Raw genomic sequence first — 24,482 nt, forward strand, 5'->3', positions numbered from 1 at the left:
GATGACATCCAGCCCATGAACCCTCCGAAGTTTGACTTAATTGAGGACATGGCCATGCTGACACACCTTAATGAAGCTTCAGTTCTCTTCAACCTCAGCCGCCGCTACAGCTTCTGGATGATCTATGTGAGTCTGATTCACAGTGGCACAAAATTACAATGACAATAAACACAAAAAACATTAATGATCAGTTATTCCTATCTAATACAATACATTTCCATCACAACAATCTGGCTTTTCCAATGTGTCTTTTTTACTATTCTAAAGCCACTTAAAATAGTATCATATATAATACTACACATTAAAAAATACATAACTCACATATTAGTTTATAATATGACTGAAGGGCCTACTTTTTTTGGAAAATCTAGTTATTTTTCTGATTATATACAATAACAATTACTCTCAAGCCCAAGTTGTCCATATATGGAAACTAAGCTACAGAAATAGCCAATTTTTAAACTGCTTTTTGATGTCCCAAAATGCAGCAGACTTACTGTATATCTGTTAATTAAGTCCACAGGACTGTAGGCCTGCTTATTCATGAAGTTATAAACAGTGTTTCACCCTGGACAGCTTCTTGAATTAGACACTTACAATAATCAATATTTAAGGTGCAATAATTAAACCTTTATGTTGGAAAAGGGTTGAAATAAAATAAATTATGCCTGTGTACTTTGTACATAAATCTGCAACAACAGTACAAATGGATTTGAGAAGTGAAAAAATAATGCAAGTCTAATGTAGTCCCTTTAATAACCCAATAATAAATGGTTAAAAAAAAATTCTGAGCTCTGTTCTCTTCCACAGACATACTCAGGACTGTTCTGTGTGACAGTAAATCCCTACAAATGGCTCCCAGTCTACTCTGCTGAAGTGGTTGCTGCGTACAAGGGAAAAAGGCGCTCAGAGGCTCCACCTCATATTTACTCCATCGCTGATAATGCTTACAATGACATGCTGAAAAGTAAGATTATGACCGCTTATTACTTTTTCAGGAATTTCCCAGTAGTCCAAGCAGATTAAATGTATGGTTTTATACTGATTCTTTATGTTTTTGTCATAGATCGTGAAAACCAGTCCATGCTTATCACGTAAGTCAGCACTATATTAAGTATGATCTAGAGTCTTTGGACATAAACTGGAATTTTCTGCATAATTAAAATGTCGCCATGTAAATAAAGTGTTGTGAAACTGAGCACGGTGGAGAAATGCACCTGCTTGGGTTTTCTTTACAGCTGTGATGATAGGAACTGAGAATCAACTAGCAATGACTATAACATAAAGAATACCGTTTTGTTTGATATTTTATGAAATGTAGATAATGGTAAATGCTAAAAGAAATATAATAATTTTGTATGCCCTCTATGTCCAACTCCATCAGGAATAGATTTTAGGCCAAGCATCATGGTCATACATATTTGGTAGAATAATTTAATTTAGTTACCTGGTTCCTATTACAACTGAAAAATCACTTGGTATAATTAAATTTGTGTAAATCCAGTCTTAAATTTATGCAAATTATCTAGAGACTGTCTTACACTTATGATAGCATTAAGCTAATTTAGTATAAGGTGTCTTGTCCAGGACATTTTTTTTTGTGCAGCATGTTCAGTCTCAGCCTGGGAACTGAACCCTAGTTTACCATTTGAGAATCGCAGTGTTAATGGGTTTATCACTATACTTATACATATCACTATGTAACTCACCATAAAATATGTTGTCATTTTTACGATTTTCTGGAAGGGAGTATTTCACACGAAAACACTATGAATTTGTCTCTGTTGTAGCAATTTAATAATGCAGAAAATTTTTGTAGATTTGAAAATATGGGTAAAATTAATTTGCTCAAGAACTCTTTAAGATATCATAGTCATTGTGTGATCTTTTTCTAATCTTGAAAACTGGGTGATGCTGGTGCTCTGTTGTTGTTTTTGTAGGCCATTTTTAAACACTGGTGTGTTTTTTATATATACATATATTTTTTTTTTTCTGACCCATTTTGTCCACTCCTAGCGGAGAGTCCGGTGCTGGCAAAACTGTCAACACAAAACGAGTAATTCAGTATTTTGCCATTGTAGCTGCTCTCGGAGAAGCAGGGGGCAAAAAAGGAGTAAGAGCCGAACACTTCCCCTCTGTGTTTTTCTTTTTATCTTTGCTTTTTTCATCATTCATCCTTTTCCCTATTTTTACCTCCCAAATCTTATTTTTGTTTAATTTTATGTTTTTTTTTTTCTTCCTTTTTGATAATTTCTGAATGTTCCCTTCTGGTACTGTGGTTTGCAGAAACATTTTTAACAGTGCTCTGAAGCCCCGATTTTCCTAAATGTTTTTGTCGACCCCTTTTTGTTCCACTGTTTTATAAATCACTCCTTCCCTGTTCTCTTCTGTAGAGCAGTATTTTGTTTTAACAAAATTTTCATCTATTTTTTCCTTATCTTTTTTGTGACCAAGCCCTATTATCATTCATTCCCTTCCATCATGGTGAATAATATTTCATGACCATCAGTTTCTGTCATTTTGTGCTGTTTTCCCAAAGGATTCCTTCTTTTCACTTTTTTCTCTTCCATATTTAAAAATCATTGAGCTTATACACCAGATGAACAGTCACCTCACTATCCACCTTAAAACACACACAGGGTACACTAGAAGACCAAATCATAGAAGCCAACCCAGCGATGGAGGCCTTTGGCAATGCTAAGACCATCAGGAATGACAACTCATCACGATTTGTGAGTGAAAATTAAATTGAAGTCAGTTTCTGCTGCACAATTACGTTTCTCATAATTGTGATGTACTATCTTATAACAGGACAACATATAGAATCACATTATAATGAAATGCTAAATTATAACATTGAATTGTTGGTTCATTATTATGAGATTTTAAATCATACATTAGATATTATTGCTATAGATACTTTTTAAGTTGTGGATATAGGAAGATGTTATATCTACATGTATTTGTCATCTATTTTAATTTCTTTCTGCCCAGGGCAAGTTCATAAGAATCCATTTTGGCCCAACGGGAAAGTTGGCATCTGCTGATATTGAAATCTGTAAGAACCGATTCTATTATCTTGGCTTGACAAAGCAGTCCCTTTTTTATTTTATTATTATGTTGTTCTAGGATTTGTCTAAGAACCTTAGCAACCACTTGGGATACCATAGTAATGGCATAGCAATACTTTAGTAACCACCTGGGATACCTTCGGAAGGGACTAAGTTTTAAGTTTTTTCATTTTAAGGGACTTTAAGTTTGCCAAGGCAAGTTCTCCTTCTAACATATTTCCTCATCTTCATTCTCATATATTCTTCATAATTTTCTGATTATTAGATCTTCTTGAAAAATCCAGAGTGATATTTCAGCAGCCCGGAGAGAGAAGCTATCACATCTACTACCAAATCTTATCTCACAGGAAACCAGAACTTCAAGGTAGAAAAAAAAGAAAGAAAAATGTTAACTGCAGAATATTTCTTCTTTCTGAATCATGCTCAGTTTGGCTTCTCTTCATTTTTGTAAATGCAGACATGCTGCTGGTGTCATCAAATCCCTTCGATTACCACTTCTGCTCTCAGGGTGTGACCACAGTAGATCATTTGGATGATGGAGAAGAACTACTTGCAACAGATGTAAAATATTCTTTATTCTTTATTTGCTAAAGTATAGTGCAGAAGCCAAAGGCCACCCTTCATTTATTTTATTTTCAGTAAAAAAAAAACATTAAGTATTTATATAATAAAACATTTAACAGATAACAGAACAAATGCTTTCAGAACTCTCCACTGTTTGCCTTAAATACAGCTTCAGCTCCTTTCACAACACACCAAATTTCAGTGTCAGACATTGGTTGCAAATTCTTATTTTCAGAAGTAATCCAGTTTTAGTGATCAGATCTTGGAAACACTTGTTTTATCACTAATATTCATTTGTTGTTTCTCTTTCGTCCTTTTATTTTTATATTCTAAATAATATTCTATCTGGTATATAATATTATATATAATGTAATATTATAGTCATTTATACCTGAATGGAAATAGAAGAGTGGTCTCTGTCCAAATGTACCATATGTACATTCTGAACACTTCTTTTACTCTCTTTTCCTTTAGCATGCCATGGATACTCTTGGCTTTACCCCTGAGGAGAAATATGGCTGTTATAAAATTGTGGGTGCCATTATGCACTTTGGTAACATGAGGTTTAAAGTGAAGCAAAGAGAGGAGCAGGCAGAAGCAGATGGAACTGAAAGTATGGCCAGATCTCATACAAATTGTGAACTCATCTCAGAGTTTGGAATCCTACCCTTCTTGGAACATGATGATATGTTTGTTTTGCTTAGGTGCTGATAAAGCATCCTACCTGATGGGGATCAACTCAGCTGAGCTTATAAAAGGCCTGTTGCATCCCAGAGTGAAGGTGGGCAACGAGTACATTGTGAGAGGCCAGACTGTGGAACAGGTGAGTTTTAAGCTATTTCCCAAAAGGATAACGGGTAGAGTCTCTACATCTGTCTCTACATTAAAAAACATTAGTAATGATCTCTTAAGTGACCTGTCATCAAGATTAGCTTGATCACTGGAGATATCACAGCCATCCTTGAATAAATAGGATCACCCCTTCTCATTTCCTGTCTCTCAGCACCATACTCTCAGCATGATAGCACATCATGTGGTTAGGGGAGACCTAGCTAGTGTGTGGAAATGACAATGAATAAAGTTGCCTGAAATTTAAAAAAAAAATAATAATAATAATAATAATAATAATTTTTCTGAATATGTTTTCTTTGGATTCCCAGGTGACCTATTCTGTAGGAGCCCTTGCCAAGGCTACTTATGACCGCATGTTTAAATGGCTGGTCAGCAGGATCAATAGGACTCTTTACACTTCCATCCCTCGCCAGTTCTTCATAGGTGTCCTGGACATTGCTGGCTTTGAGATTTTTGAGGTGACTGACTTTGTTAAAGGAGGTTCAAAATACTGCAAAATTTAGTATGTTAAACACAGCTGTGTGCATATTTGTGAACTCCCTTGCTCAAATTATATTTTGTTGATTTGATACTGAAGTTTGAATATTTTTCCTCCTCCTCTACCATGAACAAAATCTAAAATGGTATTTCTCTAAAAATTTAAGTGTACAATCTCTGTTTATTCACTGAAATTAATGTATAGGTAAAATGTAAAATATAAAATGTTCCATAACGTTTGTATAGACTACATTTGATTTCAATATATTACAATGTACTAACAGTCTACTTATTATAAACCTATAAATATTTTTTGAATTAACAGCTCATTTAAACGAACAGTTAAACAAAATTAAACAAAATCTGTATTAAACGAAATATAAACAAAATTTCACCACATTCTATACATTTTTCTCATTCTGTGACTTTCTCTTTATTCTTGTGCTGACAGTTTAACAATTTTGAGCAGCTGTGCATCAACTTCACCAACGAAAAGCTGCAGCAGTTTTTCAATCACCACATGTTCATCCTGGAGCAGGAGGAATACAAGACTGAAGGCATTGAATGGACATTCATTGACTTTGGCCTAGACCTGCAGGCCTGCATCGACCTCATTGAGAAGGTGGGCTTATTTTGTGTGGATATTTGCATATGCACTGGTCTTCAGACTTTACATGGAAAGTATTTGATCTAAACATATGATTGGTTCTCTTCTAATCTGTTGATATCAGCCTCTAGGTATAATGTCTATAATGGAGGAAGAGTGCATGTTCCCCAAGGCCACAGACAGTAGCTTTAAAGCTAAACTCTACGACAACCACCTTGGCAAATCTCCCAACTTTCTGAAAGCAAAACCTGACAAGAAACGTAAATATGAGACCCACTTTGAGTTGGTCCACTACGCCGGTGTGGTGAGTGTGCATTTTACCTTGCATTACTGCTATATTCCATGGCCCCAGAAAGTATTTGGGGAACTCAAACATTTGAAAATTGGCAAAGTTCTTAAAGTTACTTCATGAAATGTTTCTGAGGAAAATAAAAAACAAAAAACTATAGGAGCCCCTTGTGAAAAGTTTAGGCCTACTCTAAGCCAGAGCTGTCCTTTAAAGTCTGAGCTATCCTTATTACTGTGGAATTTGAGAGTGCTTGCTTTAAATTAATGCTATAAAAATATCAAAGGTATTTTGGTTGCAAAACTGCTGAAGTCTACACATAAACATGTCAAATTACAGTCATTTGAAAAACACCAGCCAAATAGTCCGAACAAGTGTCCAAATGCTTTTGGGATCATGTTACAGTCTTCAATAAGCAACCTTGAGTAACTAGATTTTTTATATAACACTTAATACTGTGTTCACAGGTGCCATACAACATCAGTGGATGGCTGGACAAGAATAAAGACCCTCTGAATGAGACTGTTGTGAGCATCTTCCAAAAATCATCCAACAAGTTAATGTCAACCCTGTTTGAGCACTTTGTCAGTTTAGATGCAGGTTTGTACATTTCATTTAAGTCTAATATATGCTGTTTAATATCTTAAGAATCTCTACAGTCATGTCAGTATTACAGCTACTGAAAATCAGCATGTGTGTATGTACTGCTGACAGGAAGAATAGAGACATCTTAATGACATTTCTGTCCATCACATTCTGGCAGGTGCAGAGCCAAAACCTGGGAGCAAGGAAAAGAGGAAGAAAGGAGCATCTTTCCAAACGGTGTCACAGCTTCACAAGGTGGGTTATAAAGCAGGTAGTTGAAGGGAACCGCCTAAATTTTAGGGGAGAACTGTTATATGTTCTAAGTCTTGAGGAACGAAGGAGACAACAAATCACTATGATGGTCTGGCAGAGTAAACATGAAATATATCAAACTAATATAGAATGTTACCTTGTGTTATGGACCCACGAGCCCCACGAAGATGTTGGAGAGCGAGGCAGTTAAGACTTGCAGTGATGTTTAGGTATCTTCACCCATGAACATCACTTTAAGTCTGTGCTGGCTCCACTCTCACCTGCAGCACCATGGATTAGAATCGGTAAGATTCCAATTTGGATAAGTTTAAGCCACCAATTTGGATAAGTTTAAGAGCAGCTCTTCTCAAAGGTCTCGGTGTTTCCCAGTCATTAAAACATTTAGATAATTCCTATGTCCTTTAACAGGAGAATCTCAACAAGCTGATGAAGAACCTGAAGAGCACTCAGCCTCACTTTGTGCGCTGTATCATCCCCAATGAGACCAAGACTGCAGGTAAGAGTTCAATATAAGTAGAGACAAAAATAAAAGCAGGCAAATGGTTTTGAAGACAGAACATAAATGTTCTAAAGCCATTTCCACTAGGATTAAAATTGCAGCAGTTAGTTGAGGGTTATATATTTTATTCATTCATTCATAATCTGTAAGCACTTATCCAGTTCAGGGTCAGAGCCTACCTGGAATCATTGGGCGCAAGCCGGGAATAGACCCTGGAGGGGGCGCCGGGTTATATATTTGTATAATATAAACTGATGCGCTAGATTTTATCCAGCATTCAGTTTAAGACAAATCATCACTCAAACAGCAGCTGCTGTCTAGAAGAGAGGAACTAGCTTTTGTTGACCACTAATAGCTTTGATCCCCCCTTAAAAAGTTATCCCTTTAAAATTTACCTCTAACTTTAAAGTCTCACTGGATGTCTCTCAATGTTCTTCCTGTTCCTGGTAGGAACGATGGAGCCGTTCCTCGTCCTGCACCAGCTGCGCTGTAATGGAGTTCTAGAAGGCATCCGTATCTGTAGGAAGGGGTTTCCCAATCGTATTCTATATGCAGACTTTAAACAGCGGTGAGTTTTAATGCTTTTAGGCCTCCATGGTTTAAAAGACCTTACATATTACTAAGGTCACTTGGTACCATTTCGCATTGACCTTTGAATAACTGATTGATTGAAACATTTCTACAGGTACCGTATATTAAACCCTTCAGCAATTCCAGAGGATACCTACGTGGACAGCAGGAAGGCTGCAGAGAAGTTGCTGGGCTCTCTGGACATTGACCATAGTCAATATAAATTTGGCCACACCAAAGTGAGTAAAAAACTTTCTACCATTATTTTTCTGCTCTTTCAGCCTGCGGTTACTGTGCTGTTTTGACCCTGACCAAGCTCCATTCTGTGAAATCTGCAGGTGTTTTTTAAAGCTGGTCTGCTGGGCCAGTTGGAAGACATGAGGGATGAGCGTCTGGCGAAGATCATCACTATGTTACAGGCCTTCTGCAGGGGCAAACTTATGAGGGTGGTGCGGAGGAAGCTGATGCAAGAGAAGTACGACCAATGCACCAAGAGTTTACTGTTATCAGTGGGCCAGCTCTTTAAAAAAATGATTGTACACTTCAGAGACCAAAATATTATTTCACTTCAGAAGTCACAAGCAGTCAGAAGACTGCAATCATAAACTTTGTGTCATAGTTCACCCCACACCTCTTATAGCGGAAGGCCACCAGTTTTTCAAATTTAAATATAAATGTCATCATTCCCAGCGTTTTATTTTTTTAGTAGCAGAGAAAAGAACCAGAGACTGAAATGGGAGTCCTGGGAGGTGCCCCATCACTCCATGGAACAGACGTTTCATTGCCCTTTAGCCCAATGCTAGGACCTTTATACCAATCAAGCCCATACTTGGAACTGAGCATTGGTAGCATAAGCTCCTCTGAAGAAGCTGAACTGATTTGATTTCATACATTTTCTACAGTTTATACAAGCTGTGCACAATTGAACATACAATCCTCTTTTGAATCCTCATAATAAGCTAATTGAAACTGAATGTGTATATAGACCACTCTGACAGGAATGTATTTTGAAAATAGACAATTTTAGTTGCATTTAATATACTCTGATTTAAATGTTAATGATTACATGGAAACTGGTGGCATTCATCTTTAAATAGCATTTTACCATCAGTTTGTGTCTGTTTCACATGAGGAATCTTTAGAGATGCCTGTTGTTCTGCTCCTAAGCTATTCCTAACCACAGTGCTAAAGTGTTGAATGTGAGGGTGTGGGACCCAGTGTTTATAGATGTATGCAGGGAATGTGTGCAATAGGTCTGGCCTGTGGTGCGACGTGTGTTGGGCGTGTGTCCACACACAAACACAGGATCGTGTGTGTGGTCCCTGTGGATAAAGCCCTGTTAAACCCTTTCCACTCCAAATGGCATTGACAAAAGCAGGTGTGGAGGTGGGTCATGTGTCCCTCTATGAGACATCATGCCAGTTGTCTAGTACCTCACCCCCACCCTCTGTTTCCCTATTATAAATAACCTCCATCTATGCACCTGCTCCCTCTCTAGCCCCTTTGTTAGGAACGGTTGTAGTCAAGAGCAGACACATTGCTGACATGCCAGCCCAGGTGACTGAGGATTAACTCCTCTTGTTTCACCACTGAGTTGGGCTGCAGATAATCAATGACCTCTGTGCAACCTCGGTCTGTCCCTCAGTGTGCCGTCATGCCAGCAATGCGGAATTGATTTTCTCTCCAGGCATGTTGAGTGTCACTGCAGACTTACTGATATAGAATAAGAGACAATGGCGTGAGGTGCTCTGGCCCTATTTGGTGCTGGCTTTTGCTGAGCTAATTTAGAACAATGGGGGCAGAAAGTTTGGGTTACACTAACAAGATGGAGGCTGGGCCCTTCATACACAGAACTAAAGGGGTGGGGGGTAGACAAAAAAAAAAGTATCAAATCAAGTTCTCCATGTTATTAAAAACCTGGAGGTTAATGATTACAGTTGATAGAATTGTTCAAGCCATGCTCTTGGAAATCTGAAACAAACCAATTTATTAAACTAGCTTGCAACTCACGCCATACAACGCACCACAAGGTCTGCTACATCTGTTTCTCATTAGTTTAAACTTGGAATGATCTGCACCAATTTTGTTGATTTAAAAAACAACAACAACAACAACAAAAAAAGGCTAAATCTAATAAAACACATTCTTTAAATACCTGTTTATTAAAGTTTTTTCTCTCCACAATGCCCCATAAATTCCTGACCACCAGAATCCCTTGTTTTAAAAAAAGGGCTGCCGTTAAGTATGATGGGAGCTTCCCCTGTGAGCCCCTCCCCTACTATAATAACCATGTAAGGTTACATTAAATGTTACATTGGTTTGCTTATGCCAAAATAGTTTTTTAATACAGTGCCAATGTGCTAATTAATCCAATATGGGGCCCTTCCTTGTATGGAATTATCAGCCAGTTTAAAAGATTAAAACCAATCCCCATGTGCATCAGTGTGCCTTCGCACCCCTGACCATGTCAGTGATTCACTGGTTGTCTTTCTTTGGACCAATTTTGGCAGATACTAACCTAACAACTGCATACTGTGAGCATCCCACGAGACCTGCAGTTATGGAGATACTCAGACCAAAATAATTTAACCACCATAATTTATCCCACACCTTCATAAGTGCTAGTGTAACTAGATAATTAAAAAGTTACTCACTTCACTGTGTTGTCTAGGTTTTCAATCTTTTTTTTGCTGATCAACATATATATTACAAATATACTTTTATTCTTTTACAGGGAGGCTATTATGGTGATTCAGTGGAATATTCGGTCATATCATGCTGTAAAGAACTGGCCATGGATGTGCCTCTTCTTCAAGATCAAGCCTCTCCTCAGAAGTGCAGCCACAGAAAAAGAGCTGGCTGCACTTAAGGAAGAATTCCAGAAGTTAAAGGAAGCACTGGAGAGGTCAGAGGCCAAGCGAAAGGAACTGGAAGAACGCCAGGTTTCCTTGGCACAAGAGAAAAATGACCTGTCTCTGCAACTTCAAGCTGTAAGTGTCCAAAATATTAAAACTACACTGATCTCAGAAAAAAATATTAGTTGACAGGATTATCAACTGATATTTCAATAGCATGTCTACATGTCAGTGAAGCGGAAAATCATCTGCACAACTCTTACACATTTGACCTGCAGGAGCAAGATAATCTGGCAGATGCAGAAGAAAGATGTAACCTTCTGATCAAGTCAAAGATCCAGATGGAAGCGAAAGTGAAGGAGCTCATGGAAAGACTTGAAGATGAAGAGGAGATGAGTTCTAGCTTGCTCACCAAAAAACGCAAGCTGGAGGATGAGTGTGCGGAACTGAAGAAGGATCTTGATGACCTGGAGATGACCTTGGCCAAGGTGGAGAAAGAGAAACATGCAACTGAGAATAAGGTTAGCACAGATGTGCTGAAGGTGGTCAGGGTCTCCAAAAACAGCACTGCAAGATTTTGTACCTTCTTGTTCTCACTTGTGAACTGCACAGCTTTCATGGTTGTCTCCAACTGAACAGTTCTTATTGTTATTTCTGTTTGGTGTCCAGGTGAAGAATTTGGTAGAAGAGATGGCAACTTTGGATGAGACCATTCTTAAGCTGTCTAAAGAGAAGAAAGCCCTGCAGGATGCTCATCAGCAAGCTCTAGAAGACCTACAGGCAGAAGAGGACAAGGTCAACATGCTGACAAAGGCTAAAATCAAGCTAGAGCAGCAGGTGGACGATGTAAGTATGGGGCAACCCCCAAAAAAACACCAACACGGCTAAGCCATCCTCATAGAATGAAGCTTTACTCCTAAAAGAATAACTACATTAGTTTATAGTAACGCACTTTGAAACATGAATAAACTTTCATCTACAGCTAGAGGGCAGTTTGGAGCAAGAGAAAAAGGTGCGGATGGACCTTGAACGAGTCAAGCGTAAGCTGGAAGGAGATTTAAAGCTCTCTATTGAGTCAGCTATGGACCTGGAGAATGACAAACAACTGTTAGAAGACAGGCTAAAGAAGTAAGAAGTCAAATGTCAATATCCAAAAAAATAATAATAAAAAATAATTTGTTTACTGCATAATTTGAACATAGCAACATGGCAGCTGTTCTTCACATTGTATGAAGCTTTCTTGATGAATCAACCAATATAAATGCTCCAAATTTATTTGGGATTAAATCTTTTTATATGGACCGTCATTGACTACATGGCATTTCTACCTGTACTTTTTCAGGAAAGACCTTGAAATGAGTAACATCAGCTCCAAGATTGAAGATGAACAAGCTCTAGTGATACAACTGCAGAAGAAAACAAAGGAACTGCAGGTGAACTGACTACACCTTCTGCCTAAAACTGATTCCATTTGCATTTTAAATACCAAAGTAAATAAACAGTGTGATTGAGGTGGTGACTGCCTTGCAGACTCGCATTGAGGAGCTGGAGGAAGAGCTGGAGGCAGAGCGGGCAGCTCGAGCAAAAGCAGAGAAACAACGCTTGGATGTGACCCGGGAGCTAGAGGAGCTGAGCGAGCGGCTTGAGGAGGCAGGGGGAGCCACTGCAGCTCAGATCGAGATGAACAAGAAGCGAGAAGCAGATTTTCTGAAGCTGCGTCGAGACTTGGAAGAAGCCTCCCTACATCACGAGGCCACAGCGGCTATGCTGAGAAAGAAGCATGCAGACAGTGTGGCTGAACTGAGCGAGCAGTTGGACAACCTGCAGAGGGTCAAACAGAAACTGGAGAAGGAGAAGGCTGAGGCCAGGATGGAGGCTGATGATCTGGTTTCTAATATGGAGCAGCTCTCAAGGGCCAAGGTGAGATTATGATAAGGAGATCTCATTAATGGGTGCTATAGATCTTGCAAGTTAAGAATCACCTTTTTAACCACGATAACCACTGACTATAAACATTTCGTGCCACAGACTGCAACAGAGAAGATGTGCAGGATGTTTGAGGACCAGCTAAATGAGTCTAAGGCCAAAACTGAAGAACTTCAACGGCAGCTAATGGATGTTACCACTCAAAAAGCTAGGGCCCAGACAGAGAATGGTAAGGATGGCTTTGTGTTAAGAACATTTCTTGCTGAATGTTGTACCTCAGGACTTCACAGCCTTTATACTCCATATGCCCTCTCAACCCACAGCTGAGAACAGTCGTAGACTGGAGGAGCGGGAGGTCTTGGTGACACAGCTGCAGCGCAATAAAGTTTCTCTGATGCACTCTGGGGATGATATGAAGAAGCAGCTGGAGGAGGAGTGCAGGGTGAGATGATCAAATGCCAGCCTACAGACATTTCTTTCATAACTGGAGGAGGAGGAGTAAACATTAACATGCTGATTTTGCTGCTATAGGCAAAGAATGCTTTAGCTCATGCACTGCAGTCCTCCAGACATGACTGCGATCTACTCAGAGAGCAGTTTGAAGAAGAGCAAGAAGCCAAATCTGAGCTGCAGCGTGCCCTATCCAAAGCCAATGCTGAGATTGCACAATGGAGGACGAAATATGAGACTGATGCCATTCAAAGAACTGAAGAACTGGAAGAAGCCAAGTAAATATTCTTGTGAATTTCCCAGGCTATCCAGGCTGTAATAAATTTAAGATAAAGCTTCACACATCACTGTCAAAATAAAACATGCATTTTCATTTCTGTAGATTTTTTTAAGTTTTTAATTTTGTGGCTTTTTAGTCATTTGAACACTGTAGCTGTCCTTTTTCAAATTTCATGATGGATGGACCAATAGAATTGCTCCAAAATTACTTGGAATAAAATCTTTTTACATTGACTTACATAGAAAAAACCTTCTTACTTTCAATCTGTAAAGTTACTATTCCAGAGATGCTCTTCATTGGACAGCAACAATATTCAGGATGAAGGATTTTTACAATAGGTGCCAAGCCATGATATATACTGACACTCGTTTATATAGGGCCAGTTGATGTTATATATTGTGGCCCAAAGCTAGACTGCAGCTTGTACATCTTTGTCTTTGTTCACACTCCACACAGAAAGAAGCTGGTGACTCGGTTGCAGAGTTCAGAGGAGATGATAGAAACCACAAATGCCAAGTGTGCCTCATTGGAAAAGACCAAAAGTCGCCTGCTGACTGAGATTGAGGACTTAATGGTGGACCTAGAACGCTGCAATGCTGTTGCCGCTGCATTAGACAAAAAACAGCGCAATTTTGACAAGGTTCTTACACTTTTGTTTCTATGGCTGTCTCAGAGGCTTTTCTGTTAAGGAAAAGTGACTTCTCCTACTCAGCGCAGCACAGCTTTAATTACAAACTTGTATTTGTTTATTGCTCAGGTGTTGTCTGAATGGAAGCAGAAATTTGAGGAGACACAAGCAGAGTTGGAGAGCTCTCAGAGAGAGTCCCGCAGTCTGAGCACTGAGCTGTTTAAACTCAAGAACTCTTATGAGGAGGCACTTGATCACCTGGAGACCGTTAAACGGGAGAACAAGAACCTGCAAGGTAATCATATTCAGGGAATTAACTTAATTAGGCTGTTTGAAGTAAGGGCTTTCATAAACAATCAAACCTTGTGCTTTGGCAGAGGAAATCATTGACCTGACTGAGCAGGTGAGTCATGGAAGCAAGGCTATCCATGAACTGGAGCAGACTAAAAAGGTTTTGGACCAAGAGAAGAGTAATATCCAAGCAGCTCTGGAGGAAGCTGAGGTGGGGTATAGAGTCACTGCCATCACTCAACAACGTCTATTAACTGTCCACGGCCTGCCATACTTGGGTCTTACAATCATTGTCTTTCTCTCTCACTGGGCTCAGGGCACTCTGGAGCATGAGGAAAGTAAGACTTTGCGAGCCCAAATGGAGCTCAACCAAGTGAAAACAGAAATTGACAGAAAGATAGCAGAGAGGGATGAGGAAATTGACAATCTCCGGTAAGAGAGACTTTGGCTCAAGAGTTAGATCATTGGATCACATGATGTTATATATGTATTACTTTCATAACAGACGAGTTTGAGTAGTATGTATATTTCTCCTTATTCCTTAAACTTATAAAGGCGAAATCACCAGCGTGTCCAAGAATCTATGCAAGCCTCTCTGGATGCAGAGGCCAGAGCAAGAAATGAGGCTGTCAGGGTAAAGAAGAAGATGGAGTGTGATCTAAATGAGATGGAGATCCAGCTCAGTTATGCCAACAAACAAGCAGCTGAGTCTCAGAAACTAGTTCGCCACCTGCAAGCTCAGTTAAAGGTGAGAGAATAGTTACTGGCAGTCTTTTTCTCTATTAATAGAAAATGTCAACAATGTAACAAACCTTGTGTACACAATACATAATTAAATCACATAAGGGCCATCAGTGTGTTAATCCTAGTTGTAAATGGCACATAGGACTTGCAACTGGAACTTGATGAGTCTATGCATCAGTGTGAGGATCTGAAGGAACAGGTGGCAGTGACAGAGCGCAGAAACACCCTACTTGCAGTTGAAGTGGAGGAGCTCCGCACAGCTGTTGAACAAACTGATCGAATGCGGAAAATTGCTGAACATGAGCTGCTAGAATCAACTGAGAGAGTGAACCTCTTACACGCACAGGTGAGAAACTTGCCAATTCTGTTCAATGAGTACGTATAAACAGTAAAGATGATAATGAAGTAATCTCTCTACTTTGACTGTCCTGTTCCCATCTTTAGAATACTGGTGTACTGAACCAGAAAAAGAAACTGGAAAGTGATCTCTCTGTGCTTGCTGGTGAAGTGGATGATGCTTTGCAAGAGTGCCGAAATGCTGAGGAGAAGGCCAAGAAGGCCATTACTGATGTGAGTTCTCATAAGAATATCACCCATTCTGCCTAATTTACCTAGCACTGGCATCCATTGTATACAGTGCCCTTAAGTAACAGTTGCTGAATGTGGATAACCATAGCCTATATTTGTAGACTTGAAAGTGACCATTTCTACAGCAGAACTGTCATTGACTGATGTTTAATTAATATAATGAAATAAAACACTATTATCAGATTAATGGGCGACAGTGCTGTAGCAGGTTGTGTGGTTATCTCACAGCTCCAGGTACATGGAGTTGTGGATTCAATCCCCGCCTCAGGTGTTGTGGAGGTGTGTTCTCACTGTGTCTGAGTGTGTTTCCTTTGGGTGCTCCAGTTCCCTCCCACAATCGGAAATCACATGTTGATTAATCAATTGGCTATTCAAATATGTCCATAAGTGTGAGAGGTTGGGTGAGTGGGTGATGACTTGTGACAGACCAGGTCTCTGTCCAGGGTGCATTTCTGTCTTGCTCCTAATGATTCAAAATAGGCTCTGGACCCACCACATTCCAGAATAGGTTTAAGCCTTTAAATGTTAATAACAGGCAGCGATGATGGCAGAGGAGCTGAAGAAAGAGCAGGACACCAGCACCCATTTGGAAAGAATGAAAAATAATATGGACCAGACCATCAAAGATCTGCAGATGCGTTTGGATGAGGCAGAACAAATCGCTCTCAAGGGAGGCAAGAAACAAATCCAGAAACTTGAAATACGGGTAAGTATATTTTAGATGCCTTATCTATATATATATATTCCTGTATTTTATTAGGCATTATATGTAAAATGTGGTGATTCTCAGGTCAGGGAGCTGGAGGGAGAGCTGGATTGTGAGCAGAGGAAGTGTGGGGAATTCCAGAAAGGAATACGAAAATATGAGAGGAGAATCAAAGAACTTACATATCAGGTATTACACACAAAGGCATCAAGAGCATGTGTCAAATGCATGTGATGAAATCATAGACACTGCCTTAAAGTTTGCAAGTGACCTCACCAATGAAGCAGTTCTTAAAGTGCGGTTTCAGACTGAGCAATAGAAGCCTATAGAATATATATTCGTGTGTATATTTATATTCTGATTAACCATAACATCATGACCACCTATTTGTCTCTACACTTACAGACCATTTTCTCAGCTCCACTAACCATAAGGGGGCACTTTGTAGTTCTACAATTACAAACTATTGTCCGTCTGTTTCTTGGCACTTTGTTTGCCCTCTTTTAGCCTGTTCTTTAATGATCATAACCCCCCAGGACCACCCCAGAGCAGTTATGATTTTGGTGGTGGACCATTCTTAGTGCTGCTCTGACACTAATATGATGGCAGAGTGTTACGTTTGTAAAGTGCATCAGACACAGCAGTGCTGCTGGACTGAGATTAGTTCACAAACCACAAAAAACAGCCAACAGGGTCCTGTGTCCACTGATGAAGGACTAGAGGACAACCAACACAAACTATGCCGCAACAGATGAGCTACTGTACCTGACATCCACAAGGTGGACCAGTAAGGTAGGTGTGTCTAACAGTGGACAGTCAGTGTATGCTGCTTAAAAACTCCAGCATTACTGCTGTGTCTGATCCACTAATACTAGTGCACACCACCACTGCAACTCTGACATGACCCACCTCGCAAAACATACCTGCTCTTTGGTGGCCCTGACCTCCAAACAAACAGGGTTAAAGGTGGTATACAAGCAACAGACTATTGGGTGTAATTAAAGTATGACCAGTGGAGCTGAGACAACAAGGCCATAATGCTATGGTAGATCTTTGTGGGTATAAAAATATACTATACACAAACTACTATATATAGATGGTCTTCTAAGAGATTTGTATAATCTTTGCAGACTGAAGAGGACAAGAAGACCCTGTTGCGAATGCAGGATCTGATAGAAAAGCTACAGACTAAAGTGAAAAGCTACAAGAGGCAAGCTGAGGATGCAGTACGTATCTTTTATCAGTCCATCTCATCACTAAGTATTTTCTCTCACTCCTTTGCTGCATTAAAATGACTTGTGTCTTGTGTGTGTGCCATAAGTCCAGATGGGCACACAACTTAAAACAAAAAGATCTACTTGTTTTTATTCAAAACTGTGTTTAAATCTATGGGAAAAGACATTATTAATTATGACAGGACATTTTGGTCAGCATCCCATTCTGAGAAGCCTGCCAAGATGTTTAAACTGACCATGTTGTATGTACCTGGTGTGTGGCAGGAGGAACAGGCCAACTCCAATATGACCCGCTTCAGAAAGATCCAATATGAACTGGATGACGCAGAGGAGAGAGCAGACATGGCAGAGTCTCAGATCAACAAACTGCGTGTGCGCACAAGAGAGACGCATACTATTAAGGTATCGCAAAAAAATATATTGATTCTTAGATTATGTCTAGCACATTTTAAAGGGAAAAATACTAACACCAAAAATTTAAAATCAGAGTTTTCATAATTTCATAAATATTTTTGTGGTTACAGATCACAGACTGATGATTGAAACACATTCTGCAAAACTTGAGGCAAAAGGACTTCACTGAGTGATGTAGCATGTGTGAATCTATTTCTGAAGAAGTCTTTGGTTTACACGGTGCAATGGACAAAGATGCTTAACGTGGTGTTCACTGGAGATCACTGTAGACAGAAACTGGTCATTTCATTTATGATGTTAACAGAGTTGAGCATGCTTATTTTAACATGACAGTTTCTAGAAGGATTAAGGACCCTACGCTTAAGAGTGATTGTGGACATTTGAAATAAAAAATATATATATAAAATACATGGCAAAATGTTGATGTCATACAAAGAGTGTGTAAAATAAAAGGAGTGTGAGCTTTTGATTTAAAAAAAACACTACTGTGTGAAACAAAAAATCCATGTAATTTTTCGTTCAACATTTTTTTTTTTACACTGCAAGCTTTATGGCAAACAGTTTACAACTCTAATGACCCTTGTAGCAACACTTCTCAGACGTGCCAATCACTTTAATTTGTTAGTAGTCCAATCCCATCAGAAACATAATGAAGCTTTTCATCTGGCAGCAGGAACACATTCATTCGGTTATACAGAAATCCATACAAGCATTTTAATATTTATTTTGATTCAATTTTCTGAATTCTGTTACTGCTAATTATATAAGACTTGTTTAAAGTGGCAATTATATGGTTAAAGGGACACCCCAGCAAAATTCCTGGTAATGAGGAAAAACATCCTGGAATGACAGGATGGGAACTTGTGGTCTGTTTACATTTGCAGTTTTATGTACCAGTGTGTGCATTCATGTGCTCAGAAAGTGTTAAAAAAATATCACATTTCTCAATCATGTAAAAACAACCACACCTAAGTGGATCAGGCCAAGTACATATCCCACTGCTCAACGGATTTGGACACATTTCTTGCTGTTTTGGAAATATCAGATAAATAGGTTAATACCATGGCAACATTGTGTCCTATTAAAATACAATTAAGCAAAACCACATTGCTTGTGTGGACTCGGGCCAGGCCTGTGGAGACAGACTGTTTAATTATTCCTCTAACAAAGAAAATAATTTGACAGCCCATTAAGGTTTGTGTTTTATCATTTACTTGCAGTACGTTCTGGCCACCAACTCAGGAGCTAGCAGTTAGCATTTGTAGAGTATCACAGGAATTCCCAATAGTTTTGATGTATTTGGATAATACATGCTAAATATTGTTGCAAGAGGACACTCAAGAAGCAAAACACAACAATACAAAATTACGAATTCTGTCAAAATCAGTGAGGCTAAAGATGCAATTATGCACTATAACATATTACATAACCCAATAAATATTATCTAATTAGAGTTTTTAGGCTGGAATGCCCCTTTAAGCTCACATTAGGCAAGGTCAAATAAATCTATAATCAGTACAGCTAATCCTCATTAGAAAAAAGCAAATGGGTAAAATGTATTTTAAAAGTGAAACAGACAAACCAACTCATATTGCACTGTGATTGACACTATGTAATCATAAGACATAATTGTGATAAAACATTTTACATCTTTATTTTCATTTACTGTCCTTTCTCACTGGTTTGTAAAGTTAGAATTTGAATGTGAGCTACACAGTATTTTTAAATATAGAGGCAGTATTTAAACTAAGCAATCCACCAACACCACAATTGCATTGGCCCTGAATTTCAGCTTTAACCTCCTGGAGGAGTGGGCTCTTTTCATGGGCATCTCTAGAATTTCATGAACATTTTTCAGGTCACAACACTGTCACATATCTAAAAATGAGAGCCCTTAGACTATAGCCAAAAGAAGTGTGCCTATGTAGGCCTGGAGGAAAAAATCCAGCGTCTACCTCAAAACACATGTACACGCACACAGCCACACACACAAGCACTCACACATACACCTAAGATTTAGAAGCACTGGTTCACTATAACCAGCACGTTCAAATGCATTTGTAAAAACATAGGCGCACCCACACTTACATTCCCTTCCATACGTACGCACACAAACTTTCTTACAGCATCCCTATGGAACAGTCCTGTGGAAGTTCAGAGCTCTGTCAGTAGCTCATTAGAAGCTCCCTTCGCTTCCACAGCCCCACAGTCTCCAGAATCACACCTCCAGAAAGTCTCTGTCCAGGTCCCTGTACGCTTCATCTATGTAAGTGGCAATGGCACAGAGGGAGCTCCTATCTGAACTCAGCAACACCGTCACCGTTTCCTTCCAGTAGGTAAAAGGAATACAGGAACTCTGTACATGGAGGAAGAAAGACAGGTAGAGATTACTAAACCGATTTGAGATGATGTGCATGTGCATATCATCAATGTCCAAAGTAAAACATGAATTTCCAAACATACATTTACAGGACAAGGAAAACAAGAAACAACAACACCTTTATCCATCCCCTTAGGGAAATGATTTCTCTGTGTTTGACCCATCAGTAGTAGTGAACACACAAACACACATTAGTGAGCAATTCTTCACACACACACACACACACACACACACACACACACACAAGGATGCCAAGCGCCAACCCAAGTTTGGGGTTAGGTACCTTGCTTAAGGGCACTTCAGCCGGTAATTTTCTCTTGGCGGTCCTGGGAATTAAACCAGCGACCCTTCAGCCTCCAGCTCGATTCTATAACCTCAAGGCCAAGGCTGCCCCAATCAATGTATAAATAATTTTACTTATAAAATTATTATAATTATAAATATTAATATAATTTATAAGTATATATATAAAAGTATATATATATAATATAAATTATAAGTAATTTTGGAGCCTTTCCTTTGGTCCATTCATAATGAAATATTCACACAAATGAATGACAGCTGCAGTGTTCAAATTATATAATAAACTAAAAATAGACAAAATTTGAGATGCATGCTTTTCTTTGGACATTGACGAATGTTAAACCAGCATCATGCTCACATTCTCCAGGCAGGTGCTGTCCTTGTCTTTGTTGAGGTAGTGGTGCTGCCAGAAGCGCAGCAGGTGGTGGAAGTTGTTGAGCAAGCATCCAGGGTATTTCTCGGCATACTCCTTCTCTTTAAGAGCGCTCAAGTAAAATGGCAGTTTGCCCCTCCACCGTGCCAGCATCAGCACCACCAAACTTGTATTCAAACAGCTCACATTCTCCTGGAATAATCCAAAACAAATATCCAATTTAATAAAGAATTCACAGCATCATTACCCAGGACAAAAACAGACAAGTCAACAATAAGTTACTTTTAGCCTTATTTTAACCTGAGTTAGTGTCTGAACGTTGATGATGTTGATCAGCCTGAAGAGAAAGGAGAGTCTGTTCTCTACTTGAGCCATGTATGACAAGAGACGGCACTCTGATAGCACTTCTACCACTGACAGGAAAAAGAGCTCATGATTAACATACAAACCAGCTTGAAAATCACAGTACATTCATTATATTGTCACTAGTACCTTTAATATCATCTGTTTGGCCCTCAAATCGGTCCAATGACAGAACAATGCAGCGCACCAGCATGTTGGAGTCCACCAGTGAGCTGTTGATCTGGCTCAGGAATATCTGAAACTAAAATAACGTTGAAACAGGGAAGAAATATTAGATCAAATTAAAAAAAGTGTTGGGGCAAAATGTGCCAGTGTGGCTGAAGATTCACTTCTTATATACACACACACACTTTGTTTATATACACATATATGCGTGTGTTCTTGCATGACAATGCACATGAATAACCTTTCACATATAAAAGATAATTTTATGTACACAAACACCAACCTTCTCTTCTGTGTTCACATATTTGTTAAATCTCTTAAAGGCATCAATGTTGAACTTCATGAGCTCGCCCAAAAGATCAAAATAGCTCTGAAGGACATCACGCGATTTACAGCCACTGTCTATGATGCAAAAGAGGATGTGCTGTAGAGAGAGACACACAAGAGTACATATGTATAAAATATGGCAAAAAATTATGGTACATAAGTGCAAAATAAGGTGAAAGGTCTCACCTCCAGCAAGCCCCTTTTCAGCAAGAAAATCTGGTCGGCATAAGATGTAGCTCCTCTGAGAAAACTCTCTACTGCCCTAGCCTGCCAGAATCTACAGGGTAGAGGAGGGGTTGGATCATGCAATGCACAGAGAATGTTATAAGTTCCTATGATAAAGGATTACATCTGCTCGATGCAGCTCTCACCTGAAGGATGAATCAACAGGCTCTTTCTTCATGACTGAAATGAGCCGTGTCAGTAGCCCCTTTTTACCATCACACACTAGATTCCTAAACCAAGGGAGGGAGAAAAAAGTGTGAGTGAAAAATAGAATTACAGTATACATTTAAATATAAATACAATGTTTCTCCTTTTAAGTACCGATCTGTGTTGACCAGAGCCTCCACTTCAGGGATGTTTGCTTTTAGAGAGATGGCACTTAATTCATTTAACTCCTGCCCATTCAAGAGCAGATACTTGTTCCTAAGATCAGAAGGAAGGAATGTTATACACACTAAAGCCACAAAACAATTGTGTTTACATGCACTATGATAGTTCAGTTAAGACATAGTTGTGCTACTTTATTTTTATTGTACAGTCAGAATACTCAACAAAAAACAACAATAATAATTATATATTTATTTTTTTTATTTTCTGACTTCAATAGACAGTTTTAGGTGGTGAATGCAAATGTATGTTGTGTGTCCTCTGAAGAATGGGGCGGTGGTGAAAAAAAAAAAAAAAAACCCACATGGTTATGCAATGAAAATTAACAAATAGTGGTAAAGAGTTTCCTTTTTCAGGCTAACCATGGGTTTAGTCAAACTACTGTGTTCAAGTAAATAAACAGTGTACAAGCACTGAAGAAAAAACAAAATAAAGGAAAAAAAAATAATAATAAAAATAAATAAATAACCTACAGTTCTTTGTTCACAATTTCAATTGTACTCACTCGTGGTGGTCACTGAAACTCTGCAGTAGCCTAAGGAACTGGATCTTGAATGAGATCTCCTGTAGACAGAACAAAACATTATCCATGTTCTCTCTGTATGAAGCTACAGACATTGTAAATTTGACAATGGACTGGGTCTTACTGGACTGCAGTCACAGTTCTGGTTCTGTCTATGTAAGGTGTGGCTCGATGGTTGCCTCCTCCAAATCAGCTTGTCAAACAAGTTGTTCAAGCCAGGAATCAAGCGGTACTCTGCTAGCATCCTGTGAACCTATATAAATGTGTCAGATATCAGTAGATATATCAGAACAACTTTATACCTCTAACTCCTGAAGAACATTGTTATGCCCACTAGGGGTGGGAGATATAATATCATTCATGATAATACCGGTATGTTTTTTTTTTATTCAATAAGACTTTTGCCATATCGTGATATTGTGACATAAGCGCGAGCTTCTAACACAGGCGTGTGAATGTGACTTGAGCTCAAGCTACAGCTGGGGGATTTATCGCAAATATGCATACATTCCATAGTGTTTTCTATATGATTTAGAAAAGACCATATTCCTTACATCGAGTATGCAGAGTATACGCAGGTTTTCATCTGATTACATTTAAAACAGTGCACAAATGTCCCGTTCAGCTCTCTGTTTTTCCTCTCTCGCGTGCACGCACACACACACACACACACACACAGTCCTGCCATTGTTCGTATAAGCCGCTGGAACAGTTCTCAGCACATTTATCGCGCACAGGTAGACTCAGGTCTACCTCTCGCATAATTGTGTGCAAGTCAACAAAGGACAAAAATGAAACAAGTGCCAAAGCTTTATTTCCAAATAAGAGCACCGTTAAATCCATGCCTTGTTTGAGAAACGCTGCTCTCCCTCAGCTGGAGGGAGGGGCAGATACTCCACAGCTCCCAAACAGAAAACGCACTTCTCATTGGTGATCAATTATTTTTAGCCAATCAGCAGCCAGACTTAGCTGTCCATCATTTGGTGCTGCAGCCAATGGAGTCACAGTCCCACCTACAGGGTTGGTTTAGTGGCACTGAGAGAAACAGGTCAGTGCTTAAAAGAAAAAAAAAATCTTATTTTAGCACCTTGTCTCAAAGAAACTACATTTATTTTTTTCCTCAACACATCTGTGATGACAAAAAAAAAAAAAACAGACTGACTTTTAGAATCAAATTAATTCTTTATACATAAATATCCCATTACATAACTTTATATAAGTCTAAAAATAAAGTATTTATATCAACTGTTTGTGGAAACACCATTTGTTTATTTGTTATAAAGAAAATTAAGCAGCAGCTTGGATGCAGGCAGTTTGTTTCTTAATGCGAGATATTCATTAACAGGACTATCTAGGAGACTATGTATCAGAAGATACTCAATATTAAAAGGCTCGAATCAGGGGCAAAGGGGGGACAAGGAAGGGGGGGGGGGTAAATAAATAAACAAATAAAGGTTTTCATAATATGGTATCGTGTCTCGCCATCCATCCAGCCCTGTATCAAATATTTCAGGGCTGTCTGTTGGCAAAACATA

The 24,482-nt window shown here is 39.0% G+C and overlaps 2 protein-coding genes across 2 annotated transcripts in view; one reads left to right on the top strand and one right to left on the bottom strand.

The window, feature by feature from the left end:
- myh7bb (myosin, heavy chain 7B, cardiac muscle, beta b) lies at positions 1 to 18,061 on the top strand. The gene is made up of 40 exons (XM_066671114.1): positions 1 to 126; positions 811 to 967; positions 1,067 to 1,094; positions 2,017 to 2,113; positions 2,640 to 2,732; positions 2,995 to 3,058; positions 3,337 to 3,435; positions 3,529 to 3,632; positions 4,110 to 4,248; positions 4,340 to 4,458; positions 4,796 to 4,945; positions 5,416 to 5,586; positions 5,696 to 5,875; positions 6,325 to 6,457; positions 6,627 to 6,697; positions 7,124 to 7,211; positions 7,665 to 7,782; positions 7,900 to 8,023; positions 8,123 to 8,259; positions 10,519 to 10,774; positions 10,918 to 11,160; positions 11,309 to 11,485; positions 11,622 to 11,767; positions 11,982 to 12,072; positions 12,170 to 12,559; positions 12,668 to 12,794; positions 12,889 to 13,007; positions 13,097 to 13,293; positions 13,752 to 13,935; positions 14,053 to 14,218; positions 14,301 to 14,425; positions 14,531 to 14,646; positions 14,770 to 14,962; positions 15,101 to 15,304; positions 15,403 to 15,528; positions 16,082 to 16,252; positions 16,337 to 16,441; positions 17,383 to 17,478; positions 17,752 to 17,889; positions 18,012 to 18,061. Exons 1-40 carry the CDS (start codon positions 16 to 18, stop codon positions 18,021 to 18,023), a joined length of 5,565 nt encoding a protein of 1,854 aa, XP_066527211.1. The 5' UTR covers positions 1 to 15; the 3' UTR covers positions 18,024 to 18,061.
- trpc4apb (transient receptor potential cation channel, subfamily C, member 4 associated protein b) overlaps positions 17,995 to 24,482 on the bottom strand; it is a 12,024-nt gene continuing 5,536 nt past the window's right edge. Inside the window, exons 10-19 of the mRNA XM_066671115.1 lie at positions 23,072 to 23,200; positions 22,930 to 22,988; positions 22,359 to 22,460; positions 22,184 to 22,267; positions 21,999 to 22,089; positions 21,769 to 21,909; positions 21,450 to 21,561; positions 21,258 to 21,370; positions 20,943 to 21,149; positions 17,995 to 20,257 (exon numbers count right to left, since the gene is read on the bottom strand). Coding sequence (XP_066527212.1) covers positions 20,120 to 20,257; positions 20,943 to 21,149; positions 21,258 to 21,370; positions 21,450 to 21,561; positions 21,769 to 21,909; positions 21,999 to 22,089; positions 22,184 to 22,267; positions 22,359 to 22,460; positions 22,930 to 22,988; positions 23,072 to 23,200 — 1,176 coding nt within the window. The 3' untranslated portion in view covers positions 17,995 to 20,119. The remainder of the gene's footprint in view (positions 20,258 to 20,942; positions 21,150 to 21,257; positions 21,371 to 21,449; positions 21,562 to 21,768; positions 21,910 to 21,998; positions 22,090 to 22,183; positions 22,268 to 22,358; positions 22,461 to 22,929; positions 22,989 to 23,071; positions 23,201 to 24,482) is intronic.

This window comes from Hoplias malabaricus, chromosome 5 (genome assembly GCF_029633855.1).
Source record: "Hoplias malabaricus isolate fHopMal1 chromosome 5, fHopMal1.hap1, whole genome shotgun sequence".
NCBI lineage: Eukaryota > Metazoa > Chordata > Actinopteri > Characiformes > Erythrinidae > Hoplias > Hoplias malabaricus.